This window comes from Aptenodytes patagonicus, chromosome 3 (genome assembly GCF_965638725.1).
Source record: "Aptenodytes patagonicus chromosome 3, bAptPat1.pri.cur, whole genome shotgun sequence".
Taxonomy (NCBI): Eukaryota; Metazoa; Chordata; class Aves; order Sphenisciformes; family Spheniscidae; genus Aptenodytes; species Aptenodytes patagonicus.
The window spans coordinates 31,443,227-31,470,416 of record NC_134951.1 but is presented as its reverse complement, the minus strand read 5'-3'; the positions used below and the strand labels follow the sequence as shown (position 1 = coordinate 31,470,416).

Sequence of the window (27,190 nt, the reverse complement as noted above, 5' to 3'; positions counted from 1 at the left end):
TAGAGATTATTTACAAAAGATAAAGTAAGGATAAATAAAGATGTGGACAGAGACACAAATGAGCCCACTGCTACAGGTCTTGCCCATATCAGAGCTCCAATTGCCATCTGTTAAGAGTTCAAAGTCACACTAAGAACAACATCAGTCTCTACAAATGTGTAAGAAAAACTGATAATAAAACTATTATCACTATTAAATGGAAAAAACCGAAAACAAAATGCTTGGCATGACAAGTTAAAAATACACCATTTTATGGGGAATGCACAACATTCTAAAGGTGAGAAAACTATAGGGCTACTGTAAATATGACAAATGAGGCAAAAGTTTAAGGACAGATAGTAACTTCTATTAGACGAACCTATATAAATATGGAAAAACAGACAAGCTCCTGGGACTAACAAGGACCTTTCTTCTGTTCCTGAAGCAGATGGAGCATACTGCAGTCTAAGCAGGCTGGGAACAATTGCTCTGAGTTTATCTTAGTTACGTTATGCTTGTATCATCACAACACATCAAGACATCTGCCATCAACACAACACATCTGCCACCAATTCATCTTGACACATCAAGAGAAGCTTCCTAAAAGCATGACCATTTTTCCAAATATATATAGTAAAATACATTATTTCTCACTACACATCTTTCCTTGTTTTTATCACTAGATGACCATGTTATTATGACTGCAAGTTGACCATTATATATTGAAATCTCTCTTAAGAAGCTACATAGCTAAGGCATAATGGGCCAATGGGGATGGGGGATGATAATATAAGTTAGAAGAGAGGACAGGCTGCGCTGATCAGGTGAAGGACACGGCCAGACAAGCATACTGACCAGCCAACTATTTACATGTGACTGGCCCTTTTTGTCCCTGTATCCCTCTATTTTTCCATACTTGTTCCTCCCCAAATCACCTAATTCCCTCCTTCTCCCCACCTTTGGTTCCTTCCTTAAACATCCGTAAGTCCTGTGCTATTCCAAAATGCTCTTCACCTGCATCCCGTAATGTGTCCCATACCCCATGGCGGTTACACCCCTCTGTCCAAAAGGTGCTCCAGCATTGACTCATCGTGGTGGGTGTCACACCTGGACACTGGGACCGAGGGACTCCTGGGACAGCCCTGGGAGGGGCCCAGACAGGGTGTCCCCTCTTCTGAATCCTTAATTTGGGTTCCCGCCTGCCTTTGGGCTCTGTGTTCCTCTGGGATTGTGGAGATGGACCTGTGGTGGGCTGATGGCTCCTGGGATGGGGCTGGGAGTAGCTGGGGCAGGGTATTAATTGAGTTCCCCCCACCTGCCATTGTCTCTCTGCGCTGCTTTGTGGGTGTGCAGGCAAGCATTTATCACATAACCAAACACTGTTGATTTGAGGAGTTAAATGCCCCCATGACTTTCAACTCAGGGGTCTGGAGTTGCCTGAAACAAGAATTTAATCACTTACTAAAATAGAAAACAGAAATATGTAGCAATGCACATCATCAATATGCAACAATTTGGAATAGAGACTATGTCTACATGGGCAGCTTGACTCAATCTCCCAAGTGACTTCGGTTTTTTAAGCTGTATATGAAGGGATGTATATCATTTAAACTGAGTCCAGTTACTGAGCTCTGGCTTTTCAGTAGTTTTGTGTGAAAGCAGCCAACATTCAAGCCCTAGTCTGATAAATTTCCTTTCACATTTAATTTAGTACAAAGTTGCTTGCATTGTATTTCTTGCAGATTGTAAATCTCCTCCAGTATCTAGGATCACACTGGTGAATGAAAGTGTTTAGAAATAGCACCATTTCAGACCAAATTAATACACATTCTCCAGCAGTGTTATGAACACTTTTTTTCTGTAAAATGCTTTTTAAAATGCTTCCTATATATTCGATTTTTCTACTTTTAAAAATTGGTCAGGAAGACATATCAACAACTCATTATGGAAGCAAGTGAGGATTAGGTTAGCACTAGAACTGCCTGTCATCCGGGGAGATTTGTCATTTCATAGGATCTAAGACTTAAATGAAAATCTGTGGTGCTTGCTCAATCCAAAGAGAAAGCTTAAGCTCAGACAGAGAGATGTCCATATCACCATACTTCAACTCTTTTAAAATGAAGGAGAATTCTAATTATAATGATTTGAATATAAATGTGGCCAAATCACTGTTGTTAACATGAAATAAAAGTCAAATAGTTTTAATGAGCCTAAACTATTGAAAATACTATTGTTGTATCTCACCAAAATAAGCAGAGTTTAGGACACGACCAAAAAAAAAAAAAAAAAAAAAGAGTTGTTCAATTGCTACCATCTCTGTAATCAGCCTTTATTTCTTTTTTCTATTTTTTTAAAACTTTCCTCTAAGTACAGACTGGTGACATTCCCTCGTTGGTACAGGAAACTGATATGGTCTGTAAAATATAAGGCCAGTATGTTTGAAATATCTGAGTGTAAGGAATTTTGATATATAAGATGCAGAAATTTTAAAGAAGAAATATCAGGGTATCATTGTACTGCAGAGTTGTGATATCCTCCTAAATGTGAGTGAAGCAGAAATGGTTCATTCACTGGGAATGGAAATGAACACCTGGGCTTCTAAACTCTTGATGTTGTCATTAATTGTATGTTACACAAGAAACTGGGCCCTTCTGGGAAGCTGTTGGTCATAATATGAAGCATTTTGTTAAGCCAGGAATCAAAAGCAAGTGCTTTGTAAGCACAAAGGTAAATTTAAAAGGAGAAGGATTTCAAAGGAATGTGCATTGCTAAGATGAGTAATTGTGTCAATTGCAGTGTTTTAGACCAAACTTCAGTGTTTTAGTTTCACTATGCGTTTCACATATGTACATATGTGACAACATAAAACAGAGTCCTAACTGTGATATTGTATTTAATAAATACACATTGAAAAGGGCCATCCACAGCATGTGTTCACAGCAATCTGTATGTTCCTTGAAACATTTCTGAGCAACATTTATGGTAATGCTTCACAGTCCAAAGGATTCCAGCAGGTTTTCTGTAGGATGTATTCCCCCCATGTATAAAATTCATTTCAAAGTGCTGAAGTGGGAATAGTCACTTGCTCCAAGCTCTGTAGAGTGAAAATCAGCCTGCAAGCGAATTGCTTCTGTGCAGCTATGGTTTAACACACAATGTCACCTTCAGAGTTGTTTGGGTCTGCAGAATAAATTGTGCAGTTCGGTGACAGCAGATGCCCAAAGGGAATTTTCTCAGATGAAAAAAAATGCATCGCAAGGTTTCTGGTCAGTGGTAAGAGACTTTGGGGAATGCTGATCAGGGTTGCTTTTCTTCCTGTTCAAGAGAATTTATTTTCTGGGTCATTTGCTTTTAGCTGGGCCTTAATTTCCCCCTCCCCTCCAATGTGAGGAATGTCATAAAAATTGCACAAAACACACATAGGCAAGTGAAGGTCCTTAAATGCATCCAGAGGAGGGCAACAAAGCTGGTGAAAGGGCTGGAAGGAATGTCCTATGAGGGCTTGTCTAGTGTGGAGAAAAGGAGGCTGAGGGGAGAGCTCATTGCTCTCTATGGCTTCCTGAGGAGGGGAAGTGGAGAGGGAGGTGCTGATCTCTTCTCCCTGGTATCCAGTGACAGGACACATGGGAACAGTTCAAAGCTGCGCCAGGGGAGGTTTAGACTGGACATGAGGAAGCATTTCTTTACCGAGAGGGTGGTCAGTCACTGGAACAGGCTTCCTAGAGAGGTGGTCGATGCCCCAAGCCTGTCAGTGTTTAAGAAGCATTTGGACAATGCCCTTAATGACATGCTTTAACTTGGTCAGCTCTGAATTGGTCAGGCAGTTGGGCTAGGTGATCACTGTAGGTCCCTTCCAACTGAAATAGTCTGGTCTGGTCTGGTCTGGTCTGGTCTATTCTATTCTATTCTATTCTATTCTATATGCCAGCTTAGCTCCCTCATCTTGCCTCTCCTTCCCAAATTATGCTACATATATTACATGTCCTTACAGCAGGCCTTCCACCTCATTTCCATTGTTGGTCCCTGGGTCACTCCCTGTCCTTTCCATCTCTCTGCATCTTTCCAGGCACAAAGGACAGGGGAATTGCAGCAGCAAGTTCTTCCTTCTCCTGTCGGCCTGCAGTCCCTGGTCTAATACCTTATAATGTACTTCAGTGCACAGAGAGAGGTTCCTACCAGAACCTTGTGCCAGAGGTCTGCATGCAAATCAGTATTTAAAATTGGTGATTGTAAATATATAGGAATTTATAGAAATGCATTTATAATTTGCTTCATATACCTTTCTTAAGCAAGTTACTTCCATCAGGAGCATGTGTTGTAGCTCAAACATCCAATCTTCTTGCTGCTTCATTAGAAACATGATGAGTAAAAGACGGAATAGCCCAGCTGCTTTTAAAATAATTTTTCTAAACTCAGCTAAGAAAACATTTTGCACTCTGTTCATCAATATTTCTGTGCTCAAGAGCAAGTTCTGGTTTATTAAGAGCTATACTGCAAACCAGTAAGAGAAACAGTGGCTGCAGAATTTTGTGATGACAAAGGGCATTTTTCTGAAGACTTTTGTACAGCTTGGAAGACTGGAAAATAAAATGCTTCATAGTATTTTCCATTCTTTTTTCAATATTGTCTTTGCAAATATGTGAGCTGGTATTTAGGAGCACTGAATAATATTCATCCCACAGTGTATATGGCTGCTGATCCTGGAGCCAGACACTGAGCTGATAACTGTTCACAGTTAGTCAATATAACACAAAAAAGTGGATTATCTGATTGTAATGCTGTAGCCTGAAGTCTTCATCTCTATCTATCCCTTTCATCTGTCTTGGTTTTTGCAATGTATTGTAAAGCTGTGGTTCAAGATGTATTGGCAGTGAATGCTGAAAGGAACATTAATTTTAACTCATACCAGAAAATTCAAAGATAATGAAACCATTATTCTCTTCCTTCTTTGTTAGTTTATTCTCTCCTTTTTGTTAAGATTTTTTTCAAACTATAGTTGATTTTTTTTACCTCCCACTTTTATGCTCACCTCTGATGAGACATACAATGTTTAGGGAAGTAGGTAACCAACCATCTTAATATATTTATATAATGGGATAATTTGTCATTATTTGTTTGTGAGGCAATGGGACATACCATACCTTACTACTTGTTCACTACTGGGAAGAGTACTGCAGAAGAGGACAATGATGAATGGCGTAAAACAGAGAGACACAGGACAAGATCAAGGACAAAAAGTTGATAAAAGTCTTCAGTACTCTCTCAGAGTGGTGTGTGTTTTAGGCATGGTGTTAATTTGGAGTGTGTTTTTGCATGGCTCATAATCAGAGCCATTGGGAAACATCTCTGTTCTTTACCACTTCAGACTGTACGCTGCAAGAGCAAGAGTGGAAATCAGCTTGGATGGTGTCTAGGCAGGAAAAGGGAAATAACCCCATGTGGTTAGCTGTGCCCTCTGCTATTTCAACCAGCCCCAAACCTTTTATAAATAATGTTTTGATGGACTGTGTTTCAAGGAGAAGAGGGCTATAAGGTTATACAATTTTCTGCAGTGTCTTGGCTCCATAGCTTTGTAATGAAAAGAAAGAGAATAAAAGGAAAAGGTGGAGTTATCTTGCTTGACACAATTTTACAAATCACTGTATTTTTCATACAGGGTTATTAATTTTTTTTAATTTTTAAGTTAAAAATATATAAAAATATGGCAAACTAGTCTGTATTAAAATCAGACTAATGAAGGCCTTTGCATGAAAAATATCTCAAAGACTGAATGTTTTATGCTGATGCACATTTACTGGTAGCCTTTAACTTTTTGATGTGATTCGATAAAGATCTCTCAATAAATAATACTTAGTGTAGAGAAGAAACATGATTAAAAATGTGGTATAAAATCTATAAGCAGCAGTCCAGAAACAGATAAAATATGGAATAACTGTCAAGATAGATATATTGAATTAACCAGAAATATAAGCTTTTGACTCAAGATTAATTAACATTTCTAAATACATTTTACTCTCCAGAGACCAGCATAGGGACGACTATTTACAGACATTTACTGGATATACCTACCTGCTAAGTATAGGGTCATTAATTACATACTGCATCTGACTTTTACTAGGCGTGAGAAACTGCTTCACCACTGTGGAGAAAACTATGAAGAAGTAAACCAAAATAATGTATAACGGTTTTCATAAAACATGCCTGTGGGACTCCTGTTGCCTTATACAGTATGTCTCCATTTGGTGACCACATGGCTTACATAGGTATAGCTCCATATGGTGGTCACGCACCATTTCAGGTAGCATCCAAGCACCGTGCACACACAGGGGAGGACCAGCACAGAGGGGAGCAGGCGTGGGGTATGACAGCTGGTTAACAAGTGCAGGTAGTGCTTCCGCAAGTCAACAATAAAAAAAGACAGTCCGATCAGGGAATTTGAAATTCCCTAAGCCCGTCGGTGGGTCTGAGTTGCTCATCTGGAGAAGAAGACATGCCCTGCTTCCTGCCGGCCTCCTGATAACCACTGTTACATAAATCTTTATGTGCCCAGATATTAAGTTTAGCCCACTGTTAGTGATATATTGGATTTACTGTTGTTTTGACTTGGGTAATTGTACTACTGATTTGTACTTGTTACTCTGCTGTTATTCTGAGATAAATTGTTTATCCCAAAAGCTGTTGGCTGGTGGTATCTGTTACCACATCTAGAACCTACAGCACGGCAGGGATGTCTTAAGCCCCTTCAAGACTGGATATGTTATTGAATGTTCTTCATGGCCCCAGCAAAATTCACAGTTAAAACTGGATGAAAAGACCATAAAGAGCTGAGAGGAGATGCTCAAGTAGTCAAAGATGGACATTATTTGCGAAAATTGCTTCTTGTCAGATGTTTTGAAAGGGGCTGTGCTCAGACACCCAGGGGTAAGAGATTAAAAGGTCAATTTGCAAAGAATGTTTAGTGACTGTGCTCTAACCTGGAGTTCAGAGATCTATACTCAATTATTCAACACACTCCAGACTTTGTGCACAAGTTTGTCCAAATAACTTAGTTTCTGAGTGCCCTATGGTTCCCATTCTTTAAAATCAGAAAAAAGTGTTTCCTTGGTTTCACAGAGATTGAGTTCAGATTTTCTAAATCATTTAGCTTTTATGGCAATGAAGACCAGAGACAAAGAACATGCAGAATGGGAAGTAGTTGCAGGATACAGAGAAGGTAGGCTTCATCCCACCTAACTTTAGAAGTCTATAATACTTTACTCTGATCTACAATCCAACACTATTTTTGTATTTGGTGGGGTGAAATAAGTATTTTAGAATACTGTTCACCTGACCTGTATAAGGTAGGTGTTTTATATGAAAGACACTGCATCCTAAATGTGCTTAATTTTTCCACTGACAGAAAGTGCAACCTTAGGTGGTCAGCTGTTATGTAGGCATCTATAGCACAGATGCCCTCATTTTGTCAGATGACTGCCACCCATTGTGTGCATGTGCAGAGTGCTTCTAACAAGCAGGAGGCTTAGGGCCTAGACATGTCTCTTTCCTATAGTAAATAAATATAGAAAAATATAGGTAAGCAATACTGTGAAATGAAAAAAGTCTAACAATTATTAAACACCAATGTGAAATAAAACATTTTTGTATTACAATATAGCAAAAAATTATTACACACCAGATTTTTTTGTGAGAGTGCAGAAGGTATGATTATATGTAAGCTTTCCCCATATGGAGATCTTGAAAGTCAAGTGCAATTCTTGTACCTGGTTCTGGTAAACTGTAGGTAAAATTGCAGTGTAGGTAAAGGTCCAAACCAGAATGTGGATCATGTTTTGGGTTGAAGATAGAGCTCCCACCTTCTTGCCTTCATATAGATGTTCATTCAGGGTACATCCATGTTAATAAGATCACAGATGTAGGTGATTCATTCAGCGTGCTCTCAGAAATAGCTGTCCTGCCTTCAGGAACTCTTAAGTAACATGTCACGTTGACATTCTCTGATATACCTTCTTCAGGACTTTACACAATATTCTTCAAAACGTCACTTCTGTCTAAGGAGTTTTGAACTTGGACTATCGCTGAGGTGTCTCTAAGAAGCATTGTAAGGTTGCTTGACAGTGTCAAGATTTTGACATCTGACAGTTGACCAAATATAGCATACATGACCTGTCTGCAGACGCTGAGTATTGCTGTCTATATTTACTGGTATTAACATTTTGAATAAAACTGCTTATCTTGCTGTACCATTTTCTGTTAATTTATTGCTATAAAACTTCATCATCAATTTGGCCAGGTAATTTTTCTCTCAAGCATGTTTTCTTAGACTTTATCCTAAAAGAAGGAAGAAACAATAGGCAAAACCACAGTTTAAGACAGAATGGCCAACCTTTTCAGCACTGTGGGGAGCCCAGGCCATATGTAGTATCACAGGCCACATATAAATGGTGATACTAGTCTTTGGAGTCAAATGATAGCAACTTTCTATGACAGCAAACTTAACAAAGTAAATTTTGGATAACATGTTTAATTTACTAAGGCCAGTTCCCACTTCTGCCTTCTAAAAAGACTAGCCACATGCCCCTTATTTTAGGTAAAGTTATTTAAAGATAAATAATTTTTAAAAATAACCTTAAATAGGAACAGTTCTGTTATCAACACAGTTTTGTCGTGACTCCAACAAAACCTCCAGCCAGTAAATCTGTCTATCATTTTGTCATATAAGGAAATGCACAGAGAAAAGCTGAGTCTTGTCTCGGTAGCCCTGAATTTGCTGGCCCCCAGCTTATGGGCCAAAACTATTCTTGCTTAAATGAGATATAGTTTTAGCTGTAAGTATGAAGTGAGATCTTTGAGCCTTTTGTTCCAGGACGTGTCAAAACTGCAGTGAAATTGAAACTGGTATGTAGTAATAACCTAAGAATATGGATATATAGAACAATTTTTTGTATGTTGTGCAGCACCTGGTCAGTGGGAGTAGCATCCTTCTACTTTCCAGGTCCTACTGTTGTAGATCACTTTGCAGGACATTCCTTTGTCAATGTTCAATCCATCTTTATAGGGAATGCTGAAAGGATTAAGTAGAAAGGCAAGAAAATAACTCCCCAGTTAGAAAGCTCCAAGGAAACAGCTGAGACAATGGCATACTTCATCCTGGGAATAAAGTGTTTTACCCTGTTGGGAATAACTTGTCAGGAATAGACTCTTCAGTGATCTCTGTCAGCGAACCAAATTACCTGGCTCTGTGGAGGTACATGGTAGAATTTGCCTTTCCCATTATAAAGGGAAGCAGGAAAATACAATAAACACAAAGGTCTCCTTTATTTTAAAATCTTCTTGTCTCAAATATTTTGCGTTTTATTAAATACATAGGAACAAAAAAAAAAAAAAAGGAAGAATATTTCGCATTAAAGGAGCTGCTTGTCTGTCATAGCTTCCTGAGAAGCAAAAAATGCACAACTTGAGCCTCCCTCAGGCATGTTCAGGTAATCTGAGGGAATACTAATGGACTGCAGCCAACACCAAATTTGAATATGGGAGAGCTGTGTTTTTCCTCCAATGCAGCACGTGACTCACAAAGGTCTGAGACTTGAGGTTACGTTCAGTCAGACTAGGTTGAGAACAAACTCATTGCTAGTTTTCGTCTAATTAGGGCAAAATCACTGTTTCATACAGAAATTTCCTGGCTCCCATTTAAGATCACAGAACAAGGCATAATGTGCCACATGTGTGAAGTAGTGCTTAATAAATGGAACGGTACACTCTGTACTGCTGCAGACTCCAAGTCTGTGCTACAAAAGGTTTGCTAGAGCCTACATCTGCACCTTTTGTCAAATGCAGATACTAAGGCAATGTCTGCCACTTCAGTGCCAATGTGGCAGGTTTCCCAGGCTGCAAATTTAAAAACAGATTTCACAAACTAGAGATGATGATATAATTTTCACAATTACATGTGATTGTTTCTCCCACACTGTAAATATTTAGGGCCAGATGCTTAAAGGTACTTAGGCTAACATAGATAACTTGGGGAAGATTAGAATTCTTTACTAGCACTTCCCAATCTGGTTTGTACAGGGTGCAACTACATATTCCTTCCTCCCCCAATCCCTCCTACTGCCTTCATTAATAAAGCTGGATCCAGCCACATTTGTTGCTCAGGTTGGTTGGAGGTAACTGCTCAAATCTTTTAAATCTAGCCCCATACCCAGTCTTTCAGGATTAAGTTTTACCCAGCTATTCTTCCTCTCTCTCCTGTTTTTCACTAAACCTTATTGTCAATACGAGCATTATGTTATCTCTGCTCTGAGCATCGACTACAAGAATTGACTACAGCAGCCTGGCTACTCGGCTCCAGCAAGCAGTCCTTGGGCCCATCTGGGTGCTTAGTACCACTGCTCTATTGGCTGTTTACCAGTACATTTATGTGTATAGACTTGGTTTTATTTGCTTTTTATTTGCTTTTTTAATCCCACAGTTTTTATCAGAATAAATTATAAACTTCTGTGTCACAAAACCAGTAGGTGTTTGAATGAACTTGTAGCCTTCACAGCTTTGGAGGAAGCAGGAGTATATAATTGGCAAAGGTATTTTAGAAAAAGCTACATGCTTTGCTTGGTCAGTGCCCAACATAAAGGAATTTTCATTAAATTGAACCTAAATGGCAGTAAAAAAAGGTTAAATAATTTGTCAGTACTGTAAATTATACATTTTTGGATACTCAATTCCTGAATATTCAGACAGTTCAAATGATAGAGCAAATAATGTGAAAAATATAATTCATGTAGGTCCTATTCACTATGATGCAAATTCATTCTTTTATGATGTTTCTTTTTATTATTTCTCTACCTGTGAAGAATTATTATTCCTTAACCTCTTCAGCACATCCTTGTACTCACTTTCACTCAGATGCGTCAGAGACAGCATTTCTTTTAACAGGAGAATTTCTTTGTATGTTTTCTTTTGTCTATCTGAGTTTTAAGTAAATATTAGTGTGCTTCTATTTGTAACAATGCTAACTAGAATCCAGGAGATGGCAGTAGTTGCCAATAATTCAGTTGTAAAAGCAGCCTATTTACAAAAGCTGAAAAATAAAGAGATTACACTCAGAGGAAAGCCAAACTATATCTGCATGTGTGCAAAATATTACATCATATCAAATTATCAGTATTATTTATTAGTTTTTAAGTTCTAAAATGGGCTATTAAATAGAACTTGCAAATACATATGTTAAAGAATTTGCCCTAACACTGAATTTCTTTCTTTTTAATCCAGCTATTAATATTAGCCAACCTAGTTTCAGTGGCACAGATGTCTTCGGCTATACCTCATTCCTAGCTTATTCTACAATCCCAAATATCACCTTCTACTATGAATTCCGATTGAAATTTCAGTTGGCAAACCTCCACTCAGCTTTACAAGATAACTTGATTTTTTTCACTGGACAGAAGGGCCAAGGTAAGCTTTATTTCTATTACCTATCCTTACAGGCTTTCAAATATTCATTAAACAAGTAGGATAAAAACATACACAGCTTTTTCTTGATTCTTTTTAGGATAGAATTTCATTAGGAGGAAAATAATCTCTTCAATACTATTGTTTTGTAAACACACAGTAAATAATCAGATTGTATAAATGTTTCTTTTCATTAAGAAGTATAACTGCTTCCAATAATTAAAGTCAACAGTTAATCTGACGCTTGAAGTAGCATATTTCTGAACAAAATAAATGGAAACCAGAAGATTAAGGTTCTCTTTTCAGTCAGAAACATAAATTTCATTATTGATTACATTTATTTGGTGCCCAGTTTTGAGAGATGCTGCCTCAAATCTTCTTCCACTGATAGTTACTTTATTGGAAAATCAATCCATCCATCCAACATGCCACAGCCATCCTGCCATTTCTTCTTCTTGTGTCCTCAGATGACCTGCCACAGGAGCAGCCATGAATTGTTGCTGTTGTCACGGTGGCTGCACTTCCATGGCCCACAGGACTCTCAACACTGAAATCCAAGCCTGTGGCAGCCAGGATTGGACTCCATGTTATTTACGTAAAATATGAGACCCTAACCCCTGAGATCACTCAATACAAGTTAACCCAAGCTAGCTATGAATAAGGTGTGCTACAATCTGTATAGCGAAGTATTCAACTTGATCTGATTAACACAGCTGAGAAGCAGGTTATATAAATCTACTTACAACATTTGTACTAAGATTTTAGCAATACTTTAGGTATCTCTTCACAGCACCCCACTGTGGCAGGCTGACATGGCCTCAGCATTGAAATGGAATAAAATAGCAATACTACTTGTGTTCTGTCCATCTTAGCATTACTGTCCACACAGGACCCATAATATTGATGAAAGTTGAGAAAAATTTAATGAAATCTTAATGCAGACTTAAAGCAGTCAGGGTAGAAACTACTTTATACTTAATAGATCATAGGAAACTTATTACTTATTTTTACCTTAATTGTTTCTGCGATTGGAGCATGAGCTAACTTTTGGATTTGGAGCTGTCCTATGGGATTGTTGAAGCCTAGGATGGAGGTTTGGTCATGTGTCTTTAGGTCTAAACCCCTCACAGTAGGAGAGTGATTTAGGTACGTAAATATAAGTCTCAACTGCCACAGTAGATGCTTTACCATATCCAAAACATCACATGAATTTGGCAGATACGGCCCACAACTTATGGGAACCCTACACTTATGTTGAACAGCATCAGAAAATTAATACTTCAGGAAAAGGAAAGAGGGGAGAAATTATTATTAGCAGTTTTAAGATACTAAGGTCCCAAACTACATTATTAAAAATCAATTTTGGGGAGGCCTTACACAGTTACATATACACAAAACAACTGCAGTACATCACATCAACAGGATACAAAGTATCCTCCATTTGTTATGTTAATACATTTGATATTTTCTTAGGTCTTGTTTGCTGTTAAATTTCTTTACTTAAGTTCCTGTACACTCTGGGGCTTCTTCCCCTGTCTCCCTGTGGCAGACTTCCGAGAGTCAGACTGTTAGTCCATTGCAATGCAAACTAAAACATGTTAGCTTAGAACGGCTTGGCAGCTTACATATCTGTCATATAATTAAGCCTGTTACTCTTCATTTGCAAAGATCCTGCCAAGTTTAGCTAGTGCACCTCAGCTGATCAACTGTACTTCAGTGTGCCATGATACCCTGGTACAGCACATGGACAAACAGCCACAAACTGATTTACTTAATTTATCGAGTTGATTATTCAAATTAGCCTAACATAAATAAGTATTAAACCACTGTGAGTGTATTTAAACTCAAAACTTTGCTCTGTCTCTGTGTATGAATCAGACTTTGCTAAGTTGTTTTCCAAACTTCAGCAAAATATGGTCAGGCCTGGGTGATCCTGCTAACTGAACTATATTCAACACTATTATAACTGCATCCAGGTCTAACACCACTCATGGCTCATTTTACTCCCGCAACAGTCACCATTCACTCCCAGGCAGCTTTTCCTTTCACTTGCTATCACAGTTCACTCCCAGGCAGTTTTTCCTTTCACTTTCTAATTATTTATTGTTGTGGATGGAGGAAATATTGTCTTTCCTTTTTGCGTAACCAAGTAGAAATGGTGCATGGAGTTGACATTACCTAAAACATTTCCATCTAGTCATTCAGAAAGCAGCTTTCAGAAGTCAGTGTCCCATCATTAAATTTTTATAACAATAATACATAGTTCTTTTGTAATACAAACACAAGTCAATCATTAGAACATTCCTTTCAATGACAAGAATGAACCACCGCATTCAGACATGTTTCTGCAACCTTGGCAATTGAATTTCAAACTGTCAGTACAGAAATTGTGGGAAATGTAACCAAACAAAAATGATACCAATTTGTCCACTGTCTTTACTCAGGATAAAAAAAATGTAAATATGAAATGTAGAGCACCAATGGTGCAAAATAACCTGATTTTTTTTTTCAGTTACAATAATCAAAAGAGAATACCAAAAAAAAATTCTTAAAAATAAAACGGATACATTGCACTAAAGTCTATCTCAAAAAGGCCTGCCAGCAGGGTGTACCCTGTAATGTCAAAGACCTTGTGAAGTGTAGGTCTTGCAACTGTATTTAGCTGAACTGAGTAAAAAAATTCTTACTGGTGTCATTTTTATTAACCAGAATACTAGCATTCTGGGCTTATTACGTAGTTGTCAGGCGGAAACCTGGCTTTTTATTATTTTGCATATAATTTTTTTCATGAACACTGCCATACGGTAGTAATGCGTTTCTGCAGCCCCATGTCAAACGATGGGTGGGCAGCAGAGCACCAGCCATCGGCAAGGCTGAGAAACAATGAGGCACCTGGTAAATTGCTGTGTAGCAGTTTTATTTATTTTCTCCTTAGTTTAAATGGTTGGGGAGACTGAGTAACCCCCGTTTTAATTACTAGAAAGCAGTATTTCTTACCAAGTGAACTTTGCTTATTTCACCGAGAGGAGATGCTGTTGTTCTAACAATTTACTTTTATCAAGTATCAAGCAATAATGCTCTCACCATGAGGAGAGTGAGGTTTTTCACAGCCTGTGATCTTGCTGTAAGGAAGACTTTTTAATATTCTGTTTACATTTTCCCCTTTCTCTATTTTAACCCATTTCTCATAGTCAGCATTCTCTTGCAGTACCCAACCTGATTCCCCTCCAATGTCATCTCTGCCTAAACCACAGACACTGATGTTGTGGCTAACCTCTTGTGAGGTACTATCAAATGCTGTCTAACACAGAGACGTATAACATCTTCCTCTTATCCCCACAAAGCTTATAAATCAAAAGTCACCCTTGTTCTAATATCTCACTTAACTTAAAACCAAACCTCTCACAGCGGTCAGACTAACTACTCTCGGTTTCCCCTGATCATAGTGGACACGTCCTCTTCTTTAAGTCTCGGGGCTATGGCTGACCCCTGGCGTGGGTTGGAATACTTGAAAAACATCTCCTGTTCCCACAGGCCAGGACAAAAGTTGCCACTGTCTGTATGTGTACTGGGTGCAGGTGCCCTGGCGCTGGCAGGAGGGGCTGCAGGGCAGCCTCTGTGAGGAGGGGACGGGGCTGCCCCGAGCCGGACACAGCCGGTTCCAGCCGGCTCCAACTGACCCACCGCAGGGCACGGCTGAGCCCAGCAGCCAAGGCGGTGGTAACTCTGGAAAAACATGTGTAAGAAAGGGGAGAAAACACCCCAGAGGGGGGGAGGAGAGAACAAAAAGAGTGAGAAATAACAGAGGGAACACAAGGTCAGAGGAAGAGGAAGAGGAGGAGGAGGAGGAGGAAAAGGAAAAGGAAAAGGAGTCCCATGCCACCTCCACAGAGGAGCAGATTACCAACACTGCAGCCATGGAGAACCCCATGCAGCAGATGGATGTTCCCTGAAGTAACTGCAGTAACTGTGGAGAGTCCACACCAGAGCAGAGGAAAGGTGTGAGGAGAAAGGAGTGGCAAAGAGAAACCACCATGTACTGACAATGGACCCCCACCCCCATGCACCGCTTGGTGTTGCAGGGGGAGAGGAGTCTGGAGCGAAGGAGTGAAGTTGGGCCTTAACATATGTTAAGCTTATGTAAATAGTTGTTTGGTACTTACTTTATAAGTGGGAGTAATAATGTAAAAGCAAAAGCAAATCCACCTGTATCGCTTGCCCTGTCAGTATTTGGATAGCAGTACTGCAAAAGTATGGCAGCTTTTGTCTCCTGTTTCCAAAATAAGATTTTTCAAATTTTAGATCAATTCAGGCTGAATACATGCTAACTACCATTGCTTTCAAACTGGAATAAGCAAATCTGTCCTTTCCAACTTACAAGTATACTTCTTCACTTATGAAAGAAAAGGAGGAAATATGTATATGTATAAATATGGATGTGCTCATTATCAGACAGAAAAAAATGAAGTCTGAAAGGAGAAAACCTATTATTCACTTGACTAGAAATAAATTATTCTCAGGATATAGAAAAACAGTGGCTATAAAGGTCTTCAAAATTAAAAACACTAAAACTGATGGTTTCAAAGAGCACACATCTAAAAAGAGGAAAGTGCTGCTGAGTGTGCTGTTCGCAACTCAAGCGTGAGATTATTTATACATACCAAACATTTGCTCTCAGTGTAAATTATTTTTAAAAGATGTTTACCGTAGTCCTACGTTGCAGGACACTTAAAACTGCTATGTATAAAAGTGTGCTTTTTTAACAGCTGCAGGGTTTAAATATAAGACAGTAAAAAATAATTTAAAACAGATAATTCCGAGTTTCATTTGCTGCCCTTTTGCAATAAAAAGGTACTGTGCTTGTTCCCCCCCAAAAAAAAACTTTCTTTTGAAAGATTTCTGCTGATGATAGTATATGTAGTCCTAAATGTAAAGAAATTATTTACTTCATATTTTCAAAGAAATTAGTTCTAAACTGAAAGTTTAAGAAAACTTCAGAGAATTAAAGCTGTTCTGACCAGAGAAACTTCAGTAACAAATACTCTAGAGCTAGTAACAGATACAAAAGCAGAAAAAGAAGGAAATCTTTCCTCCCCAAAATCCATCTATTAGTGTATACTCTACAAAATAACCACCATTGGTTTTCATAGCTAAGATATTTAAGTCACTTAACTTACAACCTTGAAAGTGTAAAATGTTAAAACATTTGGGATCTGATTCTATTTGCAGTTATATTATTGTAAGAAAAACTAAGTCAATGAAATTATGCCATTGTAAGACTAATGCATAAGTAGAAATCAACCATTTTTGAATCCCCAAATAAGTGGATCAGAAATCAACAAAAAGAATGTGAACTTAAGATGGCCTGATTTCTTTGAAGCCCACTCCAGAGTCTGTTTTCTTTTCCATTCTTGGTACAAGACAAAAGAATCAAAACCTGACAAAACAGCTAAAAGCGGCCTCATTTATACAGACTATTAATTAACATTATCTTCACCATCAGGTCGATTTTGTAGAATGCTGACACTGTTGCATTTCTTTTATGTACTTCATTTCCAAGAAAGCATTTTAAAAATTCAGACAGCATTTTAAATAACACTTTGTCTTTAATGTGCCTCCCCTAGTTTTGCAGGCCAAATCACGTAAGTACATTGTGGACACTGCTGAAAATAGAAACTTTGGTAATGATTTAAAAAAATTGTTTTTTACAGTTTAGAAGTCCTTCACTGGTAGTGTGCCAGTGTAACTGAAGTCAATGGGGTTTCATTCAGTCATGAACAAATCATTGTAATAAAAATGAACAATGTGTTCTATTCAACTGAATTTAAGTGCACATTTTGTACAGACGCTGTGTATTCAAATTCTTTGGAACAATCTTTTCTTTTTATATATATTCATGTTGCATCAAAATAGTAACTGTATAGAAAAATCAGACTTCTGTATAGAAAAAGCAGAGTACTGTTCCCCCGCTGTCCCCGCATTGCTAATGCAGCATGTGAGATAAGGGGAATATGGCAGTTTTGGCCACGAAACAGCAGTATGCAGAGCTTCAGTGGGAGGATGAGATATATGTATCATTGCTTCTTGTGGGGAAAAGCCCACTTTATCTTATGCAAATAAAGAAAACTCCCCACGCACTTGGGGCAGGGGCATCAAGACACACATTTGAAATGAGGGCCACTGTATGATGCTGCAAGAACAAATAGGAAGAGACCTTCCCTAAAACAAATACAAAATGAGATAGCCTTATGAAAACAGAAGAATATATCAGATAAAACACAGTTTACAGGCATGAAATTGAGCACTGAATTGCTTGACTTCACGGGAGAGTTGTAAAAAGAAATTGATGGCTGAGAACATTCTTCCCTTTTACCATTGTTTGTATCCCAGTTCTTTTACTATACTAAGAGTATGTGCAAAAGAAAGGGTGGGGTTTGTAAAAGAAACAAGTTGATCATGTTCTCTCTAATATACGTTGGTTCCACTCTTGCCTACATAAGAAGAAGGACTGAATTCTCTTCAAAGATGCCAGTGTAAAAATCTGTTTACTTGGATGACCAGGAATGGGTCCAGGAATTGAATTCTTACTCATAGGCTTTATGTCAGACTTAAAGTACTTCAAATGAGATTTTATAGTATAGTACCTGAAAAGCACAGACCACACGTATAGCACGTAGTCCTAAATGTAAAGAAATTAAATTATTTACTGCAAATTTGCAAATGAATAAGTTCTAACCTGAAAGTTTAAGAAGACTTCAGAGAATTAAAGCATACAGCTGTTCTGACCAGAGAAACTTCAGTAACAAATACTCTAGAGCTGCCCTAATCAGGGGCAGCTGCAATAAAGTCTCCAGCACTCTTGGGTCAAGGGCAGCTGACCGAGCTTGATAGAAGCTGCTAGAGCTTCCTCAGGCCCATATCCCTGTTGCTCCCCTTACCTCACAGCAAGGTACCCTCAAGTTTTGAGGCTGTTAAAGTACCTACCGTGAAAGCTGAAAGCATACTGGAATAGGATTAAGTCATGGGCTATTCTCATACGCAACTTGGAATTTCAATTTGCTTTTTTGAAGATTTTGGAGAAAGTTGATAATTTATTCATGTTGCAGGGGGAGGGAACAGCAATGACTGCTAAATCCACCAGGCTCAACAGGTTTTGTGGATGTCATTAACCTACTCTAGTGTGAAAAAGAACTTCCTTCAAAAAGCCTATAAATATGTTCAAAATCTCTGCAGTTTCTATTTTAAATCCACAAGAATATTGGACTACAATACTTTATTACAAGTTAAACAGAGAATATTAAAAATATATACAAAACTTAAAACCTTCCTAGCTAAAATTTTCCTAACCTGATATATTTTCAGTGAATTTGGAGAATATTTTCATAGAATCATAGAATAGTTTGGGTTGGAAGGGACCTCTAAAGGTCATCTAGTCCAACAACCCTGCCGTGGGCAGGGACATCTTCAACTAGATCAGGTTGCTCAGAGCCCCGTCCAACCTGACCTTGAATGTTTCCAGGGATGGGACATCCACCACCTCTCTGGGCAACCTCTTCCTGATTTTCTGCATCACTATTTGCTAAATCCTGGAATAAGTAGTTATTCTATTTTTGTCTTTTCAGGTCTGAATGGAGATGATTTCTTGGAGTTAGGCCTCCGTAATGGCAGAGTAGTATATAGCTACAATCTAGGTTCTGGCACAGCAACAATCATTAGTAAACCACTTGATCTGACACTCAATATTCATGTCATCCATCTTGGCAGATATCTCCAAAAAGGCTGGCTGAAGGTAAGAAATTATTTCCTTTAGAAGGATAGTTTTTAGATGAAAGTGTTCTTTTATTTCACATTTTATATGGAAAGTTTAAAAATTACTTTTGTGTTTCCCTGTTAAGTTTGGAGGACTGCCTTTATTAGGAGTTCCTAAATAAGATATATTCCTTTGTTGTAACAAATATAAATGTTTCACTGAAAGGTGGATGATCAGAAGAATAAAACTGTCACTTCTCCTGGGAGACTGGTTGGACTCAATGTCTTCAGTCAGTTTTATTTAGGAGGCTATCGCGAGTATACTCCAGAACTCCTACCAAAGGGATCCAGATTTAAGAATGGCTTTCAAGGTAAAGATTATACTGTTTTCAATTCCTTTTAAAACATGCATTAGATTGTTTCAGTTGCCTATGAAATAAAGATCTAAAATCTCTGTCTTATAAGGAAACAAACTAGGATCTCCTTGGCTGAGATTCCTGTGGCTTTTTCATTATTTCACTACAATAACTAAGAAATATGATGCAAAGAGAGGCTTTGCTAAATATTTTTAATGCTTTCTGTTTCTGATAAAAATGGAAGTTTGCCATGATATCATTTCTTCTTATCTGTCCCTGTTCTACAGCATTGCTCCAAAAGGACTTCCTTTCTCTGTGGTGAAGTAGTTTAGATTCTTCTCCCAGCTAGCCCTGACCATTGTCACTAGCAGTGCTGGTTTGGGTAATAGTTTTCATGCTGAAAGCTTCTTTCTGATAGGACATCATGAAATCTGATTTTTTTTCCTAACTTCATGATCTAGGTGTCTAGACAGGACCTAAGTATGTCCTGTTAGGAATATTTCAGCTATTTATCTAACAGATAATAATTCCTACCTTGAAAGTGATATTTGAAGCTCTGTAGAAATCTTAATTCAACTCCTACCAGATCAGCAATGAAGCAAAGGATTTGTTCATACCACTTCTTTATTTGCATTCCTTACTTCCATAGAAATAATGTGCTCAGTATTGGTGAGGTAAACTTCAATTTATTTTAAGCACCGGAAAGCCTTTCAAATGAAATAAAAACATTTTGCCATAGCAGAGCAAAGTTTGAGTTCTCAATTATAAAATTGGGGGCACATTATGAAAGGCAAGCGTAGCAATAAAATTCATACAATGCTATACTCCATTTCCACTAAGACCACATAACTGCCTCTTTTCCAGTCATCACCTTACTTTTTCTTCTTACACAGAAACTTCCTCAAAATCAATTTCTTATTCTATAATCAACTTTTCACTCAGAAAGTCATATGAATTAACATTTCATCTGTCTCCACCTTTTCAGGAAGTATGGATTGAATAGTTATACTTTTCATAGCTTCTTAACAGCTTGCAAATTGGCATATCATAAAACATAATGTCTATGCAAGTATTTTAATAGTGTCAATATTTGTGAAGTACTTCTGGGTTTTTTTATGTTAATGTTAGGGTTGACCAACAGGAATCTCTGGTGCTTCACTTTAACCACAAACCTTTTGACAGTTTATACAGGTTCCTCACATTGCAACTGTACTGTGATGGCCAAATTTCTACAAATGCAGGATGAATATTCTTAAAAAAAATAAAAATATTTCAAAGTTCATGTACTGTTAGTTGCCATACTATTTATTGATTTTTCTTAATGTTTAAAAAGAAGTCTCTATCTCAAAATTTTGTCAAATGTGTAGCACATAAACAGTTTTCTCTTTATCCTTATCATTCACAGTATTGTCTACTATATTTGCTAATTCATTCCATGCTCCAGTTCCCAGCAGCAGCTTGTCTTTGTTCTCCAGAGCATATCAACTTTCAAGGAAGCTACACTTCCCTATGACCAATTCCCTATGGTGTTTTCTTACATAGTCAGCATCTCATTTGTTCTTCTAGCTCAGAAATCTCCTCAGTTTCAGCTCTCAGGATCCTCATGTTCAGAAATAAACCTCCTCCAGAGTGGGAACTGCAATACCACTAACATAAAAGAAAATTTTGAACCATTTTACTTCAGCCAATCTGCAGCTATAGGGAGCCCACAGAAAAACTCTGGAAGTGACAGACAAGATAAATTTATCTAGCACATAGTTGATTAAGCCACTTCCAAAAAGACTTTTAGAAAGCTGCTGTTGGCTGCTTTTAAAGACATGATTTATTAAAACCATTTTGCTTTTAATACCAGAGTGTACCTCTCCTTTTTTAAGCAATCATTATTGGATCAAGAAACACTGAGGTCCGCCTTGCTGTTGCAGACTGTCCCCAGTGTCAGTGTGCAATCATTCAGGATTTTTACTCTGTACAGCTACTGTTTCAGGCCATTTCCTCCCTTACCTGCATGCCTTTAGCAGTTGTTGTTCAAGTAATTTCCATGGGCGAGGAGGAAACTGAAAATAAATGTCTTTAATAAACTGTAATTTAATAATCAAAAGATTGGGAATTTTAAGTTTAGGGAAGTTGAGGATCAGCACCTACAGATTCTTTTGATAGGCTGAAGAATGTTTGATGGTACCTTGAGCAATTTAGAAAACTTCCTTCAGCCCCTGTGAGAAGCTGAAGAAACTAGTAAAGGTAGAGCTCAGATGAAGCAGCCACGTTCATGTGGAGTTTGAGGTGCTCTGAACTTTGAGCTTCATCTGAATTTGCAGCTTCTTGTGGGCTTAGAGGAGCCTTTTGTAAATGAGAACATGGTAAGATAGTTTACTTACATGTCCAGCTTTTCTTCATTTCTTCTATAAGACTGTAATTAAGGGACCTTTGAGAGTTTTCTGAGGTGTGTAGCAGAGCATGCTGCAGCTGCTCTAAAAAGTCAGTGTGGGTTTTAGGTAGCTGCAAGTCTTGTGGCCAAAGAGACTCAGCCTGCTCATTATGGACAATCTGAAATGGAGTATAAAACTAACTGCCTCATGTTCAGGTCTGCACAGCTCAAGACTATGACTAACCTACACAAAACGAGATGGAGAATTATCTGGAAAAAGACAGAAGTTACAGCTGAATTTCCAGACCTCACATCTCTGAGACAGGCAGAGAGAAATCTGGTGTCAGGGAGAAAAAAAGAGGGAAAGTTCTGATGTTTCATTGCTACCACGATGGCGGGATGCAGGCTCTAGCCATAGAAGCAATTGATGAAGAGCCACGGCTTGCATCTAGAAATAAGTGAAGAGTAGAGAGGGAGGAGCAACTAATTGTTCCTGTGGTCCTGTTCACAAATAGGATGAAGTATGGCTATAGAAGCAATCTGTTGTTTGACAGCAAATAGTGTTAAACGGAGGAGTAAAAAGGCAGAAGATGCTCTTACCATAAAGCTGAACTGTTGAGGAACCTCTTTTGCACTGAAAGAGCCACCTCTTCACATAAATGGTATTGCAAAGGAGTAAGCAAAATTCCAGCTACTACAGTCACTTTTTAAAATAAAGTAAACCCAGAACTCAGTTGAGTTCCAAATAGATACAAATATAGCCTTGTGGTCAAAGTTTATGTTCATAATAAGGTAGAATACATTGTAAGCTGTCGTGGTTTAACCCGGCAGGCAGCTAAATACCACACAGCTGTTCACTCACTCCCCCGCAGTGGGATGGGGGAGAGAATCGGAAAAAGGTAAAACTTGTGGGTTGAGATAAAGGCAATTTAATAGGACAGAAAAGAAAGGGCAAATAATAATAATGATAAAAGAATATACAAAACAAGTGATGCACAATGCAATTGCTCACCACCCGCTGACTGATGCCCAGCCAGTTCCCGAGCAGCAACCACGCCTCCCCAGCCAACCCCCACAGTTTTTTGCTCAGCATGACGTCATATGGTATGGAATATCCCTTTGGTCGGTTTGGGTCAGCTGTCCTGGCTGTGCCTCCTCCCAGCTTCTTGTGCACCTCTAGCCTCCTTGCTGGGAGGACAGTATGAGAAGCTGTAAAGTCCTTGACTTAGTGTAAGCACTGCTCAGCAACAGCTAAAACAGTGTGTTATCAACATTATTCTCATCCTAAATCCAAAACACAGCACTGTACCAGCTACTAGGAAGAAAATTATCCCAGCCGAAACCAGGATACAAGCCTGCAAGGGCAAAGACTGTTTTTCTTTATGTTCCTGCATCACAGGTGTCACAGAAGGAAAGTGGCTTCTGAAGTAGTTTTTAATCAGTGTTGCCTCTTGCATCACAGTTTGGTACAATTCGTACGGGCCATCTGGGTGTTTGGGTCACAGCTCAGAGCAACACTGGGTAGTCATTGTGGGGGCCATCTTCTCTTTTAGACAAACACCCCACTACTCACAAGCATTCAAGAAAAACAGGGAAAAAGCAAAGCACTTTAGGACAGGTAGAATTTTAGAAATGTGTAAATTCAGTACTGCATTCAGATAGACCACAGTTTGTCTATGTATGTATTTCTGTCAGTTCTCTTGCTGCATTTTTAGTACATCTGTTTGAAAATGCCTGCTTTGTGTATTTTTCAGTCAAATTAGTACCAAGTGCTTACAAGCAGGTAAGGGAGACTAGTGAGAAATTTTTGAAAAAATTATTTGTATGATAAGGATATATCCGAAAAAAAAAATAAAGCTGAGTAATGAAGTCATATTTTTAATTATAATCTCTGAAGTTTCCTTAATCCATTGTTGGTGGCTCTGGTGGTTTGTGAGCTCTGCTTGACTGGGGTGAAAGCTATAAATTAAATTGAGAGTTAAAAAAAGGCTATTGACAGAAAGCTCTAAGTGTGGTCTAAGGCGTCACTAGGCAAAAGATTACAAACAAAAAGGTAATATATCCTCTGTGAGTGCACTGTCTTCTTGCGTCTGATTTCAGCTTACTTGCATCAAACTCTGATCTTCAGGAACAAACCAAGTTTAACTCACAAATTCAGAAACTTCTTTTGAGTTCCTCTTGCAAACTTGGCTGCATCAGAAAACCTCTCCACTATTCAAAATACTTGGCAGTCTCATTAAAAGAGACCCAGAACTGGCAAAGCCAAAGGGAATTCAGGTCAGAAAGAAGGCGCATTCATCAGCTGATGCCTCTGCAGAAGGTTATATAGTGCTTGCTACAACAGGCTCAAATTGCTGCTCTGAGTCCTTCATCTGCATCCTACTGACTAAGAATTAGAAGAAATAAGAAAATTAAATGAAAAATTCAGTTGAACTCATAAAGCTGGGCCAAAATACTCTTGTACCTACTATATGCTTTGTTTACAAGTGCTCGAGAACTGTTTCTAACCTAGATGTTCTGCTGGTACAGTTAAACTAGTCATCAATACAAATGCCAGTTTATTTTCCATGATGACCTTACCAGTTCTTGGGTACTCACTGTGCTTTCCATTGTTTACACAGAGCTCTGGGCTGCCTTTTCTTAGCACTCCAGCAAGACTCAGGAAAACAGAACATGCTTTATCTGCTACTGATAAACAGATGAAACATTAGTTAGGATTTACTGAGCATACGGTGGCCTAAAACCAACACTGTTAAAAGCAAAGAAGCAATAATATGAAGATTGCAAATAATCATCAAACTAGGTTATTTTTAAATTGCTTAATATGAGTTTTTGAATTACCAGTTACGTGTCAATATAAACAGAACTACAAAATGTGTGTAATATGGAAAAAGCCTAAGAAAGCTACTTTTATGAACATTGTTCTAACTGTAGCTAAAAGTTATCTTGCTATAAATATTACTTATATTTTGTTCAAAACAAATTATGTGGTCATAAAAAAAATTCACATTTGGACATTCATTGTGTCTTTCAGGTGCAAGTCTTTTTCTTATGCAATTTCAGTGAATCATGCAAAAACTCATATTAAGTGATTTTTCTATAAAACAGTGTGATGATTACTTGCAATCTTCATATCATATCCTTTCCCTGCTTTTAATATTAAGCAGAAAGCCTCTGACATGCACTGCTGAATACCTACTATTCTCATGATTTCAAGCACTGTGGGAATTCACCATATCTGAGCTAAATTGTACACATCAGGTTTAGAAAGGTATGAGCATTTCCAAATACATTACTGTACCGGTTTAACTAAAGTGGTTTAGAACCTGATTTTTAGTTTAAAATTGTATATATTTATGTATAGATCTGGATGACATTTTAAAAGTGCTTAAGACTACCTTTAAATGTGACTCTAAATCACTTGGATGTTCAGGTATATTTTGAAAAGTTACTTAGGGTTTGATCCAAAAAGATATAATATATGGCATAATCTTCATCTTTGCAGTACATAAATAAGCACATGGATCCAGAAATGTGATTCAGAAATACTGGTGAATTAAGTTAAACCCGTAAGGCTAGCCACCCTGTGCAGTCAATAGGAAGAGCAAAGACTCTCCAAAGGGGCAATTCTCTGAAAGCCCACAGGCTAAGCAGGAGCTGCCTGGAGGCAGCAAGCAGGGAACATCTCTGCTTCACTCTGAAGCTTTGGCTCCTGTTTTCACTTGGGATACCAATGTATTAGCAAATAAAAAGAACGTCAGGCATAGATCCAGGCACTGGCACTCAATCATCTCTACAAATAAATTCTTACAATGGTCCCTGACAAATATTTGGTCTGTGACAAGTATCATTTTTCCAAACAATTATTTGGTGTATTTAGGGACTTAACATAATCTAGGGACCATTTCCCATTGGTAGTCTGGATGCAGCTATACTGTTCTGGAAAGTAATAAAAGTTTGATAATATAATCGTGACTACACCAGGTCACTTGCCCGCAGGACCAAGTAACAGGCCCTGGAAGTGTTTACCTTACTAGTATACATTAAAATTTTGAATTATTTTCTGAGATTAAGGGCCTAAAGGAGCAGCATACACGTACTTTAAAATGTAATCAGGTGCAACATGATCTGTATGTACCAGGGACTGAAGCATTCACTTAAGAAGGGGAGAATCTGGGTCTTTCCCTGAAGGGGTCCTTTTCAGCCTAAGGAAATTCAAGTCCACATTCCCTGCCTCATTAAATTAGTCAGTGTTCTCTGGATTTTTACATATTTTACATTAAACGGACTTCTTGGTCTCTGTTCTCCTTTTTTTCTGGGTGTTATTTTTTTTGACCACTTTTATCTGATGTATAGTCACTGACTTTGTATTCTGTCTATTCCTTGAGAAATTACTTCTGTTGTTTTACCTATCATTAAATGAAGGAACTTATAATCATCCACTCATTTGCTTGAACACAAAGTAGCCAGCATAACTTTAGCTCATGTAGATGGTATGATTGCCCATCCACTGAAGACATTCTGGTGGAACCCATTCATTGAGGGTTGACACTGTCCTGTTGTTTGGTTTGTTTTGATGTCCTGTATCTGTTTTAAACTTCATTTGTTTTTTCTTTCTACTTTTGAGGTTGCATTTTTGATGTTCAAGTTCGCACCAGCATGAATCAAGAGTTTAAATCACCAGGGACTCCAGAAGGTCACCCCAATTCTGGTCGCAGTGTTGGACAATGTAAAGATTCCCCATGCAGTTTAATAAAATGCAGAAATGGTGGGAAGTGCATAGAAGGTGGCTCTACAGTTTAGTAAGTATAAATTTTTTTGTAGATTACAGCATAGACTGATCTCTAGCCTAATAACTATGCTAATTTAATGTCTTGATAACAGAGGTCTCCAGGACCCTACCATCTTATTAGAAAGAAAGAAAACTGCTGAAGGGTTCATTCGGTTACACAGAGAATTTTAATCTTACATTAATAAAATAAAAAATAAAATATTACAATTATGTTAGAACACTTCCTGGAAAAGTTTTTAAAGAAATTCCATGGACTGGTTCTGCTCCACTGAAGCCACTGGCATCCAGACTTACTACAAAATGCATGGGAAGAGCTACATTTTTAGGAAAAACATTTTTTTAAAACTAAGTGAGCAGCCTAGCTAGCAGAGAACAAATAACAAAGAGGAGAGCTTGACTGTCTTAATGTCTGAACATGGCTGATCAGGCAAAAACAGGTGACTTCTGTTTCCTGGAAATCAGTATTTTCATCTAAGAATCCCTTTCTGGAGAAAACCACTGACT

The 27,190-nt window shown here is 38.2% G+C and overlaps 1 protein-coding gene across 1 annotated transcript in view; it reads left to right on the top strand.

The window, feature by feature from the left end:
* Nucleotides 1-27,190, top strand: part of EYS (eyes shut homolog) — a 1,011,092-nt gene that overhangs the window by 949,207 nt on the left and 34,695 nt on the right. The window contains exons 42-45 of the mRNA XM_076332996.1: nucleotides 11,245-11,427; nucleotides 19,047-19,213; nucleotides 19,400-19,544; nucleotides 26,522-26,696. Coding sequence (XP_076189111.1) covers nucleotides 11,245-11,427; nucleotides 19,047-19,213; nucleotides 19,400-19,544; nucleotides 26,522-26,696 — 670 coding nt within the window. The remainder of the gene's footprint in view (nucleotides 1-11,244; nucleotides 11,428-19,046; nucleotides 19,214-19,399; nucleotides 19,545-26,521; nucleotides 26,697-27,190) is intronic.